General features: G+C 47.8%; 1 protein-coding gene across 1 annotated transcript in view; it reads right to left on the reverse strand.

Moving 5' to 3' along the window:
* Positions 1-6,055, reverse strand: part of LOC139553149 (EMILIN-1-A-like) — an 84,766-nt gene extending 78,711 nt beyond the window's left edge. Inside the window, exon 1 of the mRNA XM_071365119.1 lies at positions 5,408-6,055. Coding sequence (XP_071221220.1) covers positions 5,408-5,556 — 149 coding nt within the window. The 5' untranslated portion in view covers positions 5,557-6,055. The remainder of the gene's footprint in view (positions 1-5,407) is intronic.
* Between the last annotated feature and the right edge of the window lie 634 nt (positions 6,056-6,689).

Genomic DNA, 6,689 nt, shown 5'->3' on the forward strand with positions numbered 1-6,689 from the left:
TTGTATGAATCCAAGATGGCGTAGCAGTCGGATGTGTCTTTGTCCTGTCTTGTCCCGTGTAAATAGTATTCGTATTTTTCGTATACATTTCGTATTTATTTTAATTTCACTTTCCATCTAGGAACTGAATATACATTCCTACATTCCGCCTCACCCAATGTGGTACGGACCTGCTATTTTTTATATACTTTAGAACCGTAACCACAATCAGAAGCTAGCCAGATAACTAGCTACTAGCTAGTAGTCAGTTAGCCACTGCCGCGGTCTTCGCCCTTAACTCGGACACAGCCAGCTTCAATACCGGGCCGATACCTGCCAGTCTGCAAGCGCGATATCAACCCAGAGCATATAGGACTGCTTTTTCTCTACCACATCACCGGATTCCTGACGCAAGCTCTGGACAATTACACCGTATTATCACAGCTAGCTAGCTGCAACCGAGTGGCTACTACTGGCTAACACCTCTGTCCCGAAGCAAGCACCAGTTAGCCTTGAGCTAGCCTCGAGCTAGGCCCAACTGCCGGCTAGCTGCAGCGCGATATCAACCCAGAGCATATAGGAATGCTTTTTCTCTACCTCATCACCGGATTCCTGACGCAAGCTCTGGACAATTACACCGTATCATCACAGCTAGCTAGCTGCAACCGAGTGGCTACTACTGGCTAACACCTCTGTCCCGAAGCAAGCACCAGTTAGCCTTGAGCTAGCCTCGAGCTAGGCCCATCTGCCGGCTAGCTGCAAGCGCGATATCAACCCAGAGCATATAGGACTGCTTTTTCTCTACCACATCACCGGATTCCTGACGCAAGCTCTGGACAATTACACCGTATCATCACAGCTAGCTAGCTGCAACCGAGTGGCTACTACTGGCTAACACCTCTGTCCCGAAGCAAGCACCAGTTAGCCTTGAGCTAGCCTCGAGCTAGGCCCATCTGCCGGCTAGCTGAAGAGCTAGTGCCACTGCCACTGCCACGAAGCTAGCACCAGTTAGCAAACACTATTCTACAATTCACAACCTCTCTTTCGCCATCGCCATCTGGCTTGGATTCTCTGTCGACACAACCACGTCTGAGCAGACCCCCTCCGTCTGAGCAGACCACCCCCCGGGCTACTAACTTTACACGCCGCGTGCTAGCTTAGTGGAGGCCTCCTCTGCTCCATCTACGGCTGCCCCCTGGACACTATGATCACTTGGCTACATAGCTGATGCATGCTTGACTGTCCATTAATTCACGGTACTCCATTCTGTTTATTTGTGTCTTATCTGTCGGCTCTGTGCTTTAACTCAGGATCTGTGTGTAGTTAATCCGACCCTCTCTGCCTAGTCATCGCCATTTTTACCTGTTGTTGCTGTGTCAGACTAGCACCCTGTTATTGCTGCTGTTATCTTACCTGTTGTTTTAGCTAGCTCTCCCAATCAAGACCTGCAATCACTTTATGCCTTATTGTATGTCTCTCTCAAATATCAATATGCCTTGCATACTGTTGTTCAGGCTAGTTTTCATTGTCATTGTTTTGGTTTGCAATGGACCCTGTAGTTCCACTCTCCGTACCTCTGATACCCCCTTTGTCCCACCCCCCACACATGCGGTGACCTCACCCATTGAGACCAGCATGTCCAGAGATACAACCTCTCTTATCATCACCCAGTGCCTGGGCTTGCCTCCGCTGTACCCGCGCCCCTCCATACCCCTGTCTGCACATTATGCCCAGAATCTATTCTACCACGCCCATAAATCTGCTCCTTTTATTCTTTGTCCCCAACGCTCTAGGCGACCAGTTTTGATAGCCTTTAGCCGCACCCTCATCCTACTACTCCTCTGTTCCTCGGGTGATGTGGAGGTAAACCCAGGCCCTGCATGTCCCCAGTCACCCTCATTTGTTGACTTCTGCGATCGAAAAAGCCTTGGCCTCATGCATGTCAACATCAGAAGCCTCCTCCCTAAGTTTGCCTTACTCACCGCTTTAGCACACTCTGCCAATCCTGATGTCCTTGCCGTGTCCGAATCCTGGCTTAGGAAGGCCACCAAAAATTCTGAGATTTCCATACCCAACTATAACACTTTCCGTCAAGATAGAACTGCCAAAGGGGGAGGAGTTGCAATCTACTGCAGAGATAGCGTGCAAAGTTCTGTCATACTTTCCAGGTCTATGCCCAAACAGTTCGAACTTCTAATTTTAAAAATTAATCTCTCCAGAAATAAGTCTCTCACTGTTGCCGCCTGCTACCGACCCCCCTCAGCTCCCAGCTGTGCCCTGGACACCATCTGTGAATTGATCGCTCCCCATCTAGCTTCAGAGTTTGTTCTGTTAGGTGACCTAAACTGGGATATGCTTAACACCCTGGCAGTCCTACAATCCAAGCTTGATGCCCTCAATCTCACACAAATCATCAAGGAACCCACCAGGTACAACCCTAAATCCGTAAACATGGGCACCCTAATAGACATTATCCTGACCAACCTGCCCTCCAAATACACCTCTGCTGTCTTCAATCAAGATCTCAGCGATCACTGCCTCATTGCCTGTATCCGCCACGGGTCTGCGGTTAAACGACCACCCCTCATCACTGTCAAACGCTCCCTAAAACACTTCTGCGAGCAGGCCTTTCTAATCGACCTGGCCCGGGTACCCTGGAAGGATATTGACCTCATCCCGTCAGTTGAGGATGCCTGGTCATTCTTTAAATGTTACTTCCTCACCATATTAGACAAGCATGCTCCGTTCAAAAAATGCAGAACCAAGAACAGATATAGCCCTTGGTTCACTCCAGACCTGACTGCCCTCGACCAGCACAAAAACATCCTGTGGCGAACTGCAATAGCATCGAAGAGCCCCCGCGATATGCAACTGTTCAGGGAAGTCAGGAACCAATACACGCAGTCAGTCAGGAAAGCAAAGGCCAGCTTTTTCAAGCAGAAATTCGCATCCTGTAGCTCTAACTCCAAAAAGTTCTTGGATACTGTAAAGTCCATGGAGAACAAGAGCACCTCCTCCCAGCTGCCCACTGCACTGAGGCTAGGTAACACGGTCACCACCGATAAATCCGTGATAATCGAAGACTTCAACAAGCATTTCTCAATGGCTGGCCATGCCTTCTTCCTGGCGACTCCAACCTTGGCCAACAGCCCCGCCCCCCCGCTGCTACTCGCCCAAGCCTCCCCAGCTTCTCCTTTACCCAAATCCAGATAGCAGATGTTCTGAAAGAGCTGGAAAACCTGGACCCATACAAATCAGCTGGGCTTGACAATCTGGACCCCCTATTTCTGAAACTGTCCGCCGCCATTGTCGCACCCCCTATTACCAGCCTGTTCAACCTCTCCTTCGTATCATCTGAGATCCCCAAGGATTGGAAAGCTGCCGCGGTCATCCCCCTCTTCAAAGGGGGAGACACCCTGGACCCAAACTGTTACAGACCTATATCCATCCTGCCCTGCCTATCTAAGGTCTTCGAAAGCCAAGTCAACAAACAGATCACTGACCATCTCGAATCCCACCGTACCTTCTCCGCTGTGCAATCCGGTTTCCGAGCCGGTCACGGGTGCACCTCAGCCACGCTCAAGGTACTAAACGACATCATAACCGCCATCGATAAAAGACATTACTGTGCAGCCGTCTTCATCGACCTGGCCAAGGCTTTCGACTCTGTCAATCACCATATTCTTATCGGCAGACTCAGTAGCCTCGGTTTTTCTAATGACTGCCTTGCCTGGTTCACCAACTACTTTGCAGACAGAGTTCAGTGTGTCAAATCGGAGGGCATGTTGTCCGGTCCTCTGGCAGTCTCTATGGGGGTACCACAGGGTTCAATTCTCGGGCCGACTCTTTTCTCTGTATACATCAATGATGTTGCTCTTGCTGCGGGCGATTCCCTGAACCACCTCTACGCAGACGACACCATTCTATATACTTCCGGCCCTTCCTTGGACACTGTGCTATCTAACCTCCAAACGAGCTTCAATGCCATACAACACTCCTTCCGTGGCCTCCAACTGCTCTTAAACGCTAGTAAAACCAAATGCATGCTTTTCAACCGTTCGCTGCCTGCACCCGCACGCCCGACTAGCATCACCACCCTGGACGGTTCCGACCTAGAATATGTGGACATCTATAAGTACCTAGGTGTCTGGCTAGACTGCAAACTCTCCTTCCAGACTCATATCAAACATCTCCAATCCAAAATCAAATCAAGAATCGGCTTTCTATTCCGCAACAAAGCCTCCTTCACTCACGCCGCCAAACTTACCCTAGTAAAACTGACTATCCTGCCGATCCTCGACTTCGGCGATGTCATCTACAAAATAGCTTCCAACACTCTACTCAGCAAACTGGATGCAGTTTATCACAGTGCCATTCGTTTTGTTACTAAAGCACCTTATACGACCCACCACTGCGACCTGTATGCCCTAGTCGGCTGGCCCTCGCTACATGTTCGTCGTCAGACCCACTGGCTCCAGGTCATCTACAAGGCTATGCTAGGTAAAGTGCCGCCTTATCTCAGTTCACTGGTCACGATGGCTACACCCACCCGCAGCACGCGCTCCAGCAGGTGTATCTCACTGATCATCCCTAAAGCTAAAACCTCATTTGGACGCCTTTCCTTCCAGTTCTCTGCTGCCTGCGACTGGAACGAATTGCAAAAATCTCTGAAGTTGGAGACTTTTATCTCCCTCAACAACTTTAAAAATCTGCTATCCGAGCAGCTAACCGATCGCTGCAGCTGTACATAGTCCATCTGTAAACTACCCACCCAATTTACCTACCTCACCCCCCATACTGCTTTTATTTATTTACTTTTCTGCTCTTTTGCACACCAGTACCAGTATCTCTTCTTGCACATGATCATCTGATGATTTATCACTCCAGTGTTAATCTGCTAAATTGTAATTATTCGATTTATTGCCTACCTCATGCCTTTTGCACACATTGTATATAGATTCTCTTTTTTTTCTACCATGTTATTGACTTGTTTATTGTTTACTCCATGTGTAACTCTGTGTTGTCTGTTCACACTGCTATGCTTTATCTTGGCCAGGTCGCAGTTGCAAATGAGAACTTGTTCTCAACTAGCCTACCTGGTTAAATAAAGGTGAAATAAAATAAAAAAAATAAAAAATAGTTCAGTTTCTCATAGAAATAATGGCTGTGGGTCATTTAAACACAATCTCTTGTTTTCTTTACTGCTAAATTCCTTTATCATGTTACACCTGCACTGCAAATGAGACACACATTTCAAGGCAACTCCTTTCACAGAATTGGGATCTGTCGCTGACGCATCAGCATCAGCTCCTTCCAGATGTTTGGTAACCTTTGACGTGAGATTGAGTGCGATGAGAGTGAGTGTTTGGTACCCTTTGACATGAGAGTGAGTGCGACGAGAGAGAGTGTGTGTGTGTGTGTGTGTTACCTGTGTCTGCTCGCTGCCCGGGCGCCGTTCTGTGGCTGCGCCTGGGTCTGTCCCGAATAGAGATTATACCGCTGCGGGTACGAAGCGCACCGAACCTCCCCGAACCATGTCAAGACCCACAGCACAAGAAACAGAACTGGTCCCGCCATGCCTTCGCAAGAAACAACAAAAAAGTGATGCGGCAGAATCCTCCCGTTTGTCAATGAACTTTTATTCCACACGAATAGTGTGGAAGTAAATTCCTATCAGCCGTGACGCACTCTTCCTCTCCAGAATCGGATAAGTCCATACTATCGACCCATAGTTAGGCTACAGCGGGATGTGAGACGGTATCTCAAACCGTCACTTCAACATCTATATTATTAGTCCCCTGATTGATAGCACTTATATTCCCTTCAAATATGTCCAAAAGCAGCTGCTATTCCCTTTATCATTCTTGTAAATGCGATAAGACACTTCCAGGCGCATCCATGAGCCTGCCGTTATTTTCCAGACGTTGAAATGGGTTACAGTTTTGCCGAGAAAAAGTTGATTTCAGTCAGTTAGTAAGAAGTTATTGCGACGCAAAAATGCGAGGAAGGTGGCTTGCGTTTCAAGCGCAGCAGAATCTGAATGACTGTTCTCCCCCTACCCAAGTCTCCTTCTCTCTCGTCCTTTTACCTCCCTTCATTCGTGCGCTTTCTGACCCCTCCCACCTGTAGGCTTCATATCAAACACATATGCACAGATCTAGGACCAGCTTAAACTCCCCAAATTAAGCTCAGGGGAAACTCAAAACTTACCTTAGATCAGTGTCTAGGAAAAACTCCCGAATGACAACATATACTGTATTTACACACCCACTTGCTGCTTTTGGAAAATTGCTCACGCATTAGCGCTTATCTGGCCGAAGCATCGCTATTAGGAAAATCCCCTCTATCTGATCCGGGAAAAACGGATGAGTGTGCTTGAAAAAGAACTGAGGAGTATTTAGATAAGCATGTTTATGAAAAAAATCTGATAGTGGAGAGACTGAGAAGATGGATACAAGTGGCCTATACTTTCCCATTGTAATCCTACTTTTTGGACTGTATTTAACTCCTCCTCACACGCGTGAATTCGATGAGGTTACAATAAAGTTGCTTCTCTCAAACTCTGTAACCAAGTAGCATCACACAAGTAGTGGCACAAACCAAGTAGGCCTACATCATCATAGATTACGCAATATTTGAGTGACGTCCAAAAGTATTGACAGATAGCCAGGGGCACACTCGAAGACTCAGACATAATTTACAAACGAAGC

The sequence above is a fragment of the Salvelinus alpinus genome, chromosome 25 (genome assembly GCF_045679555.1).
Source record: "Salvelinus alpinus chromosome 25, SLU_Salpinus.1, whole genome shotgun sequence".
NCBI lineage: Eukaryota > Metazoa > Chordata > Actinopteri > Salmoniformes > Salmonidae > Salvelinus > Salvelinus alpinus.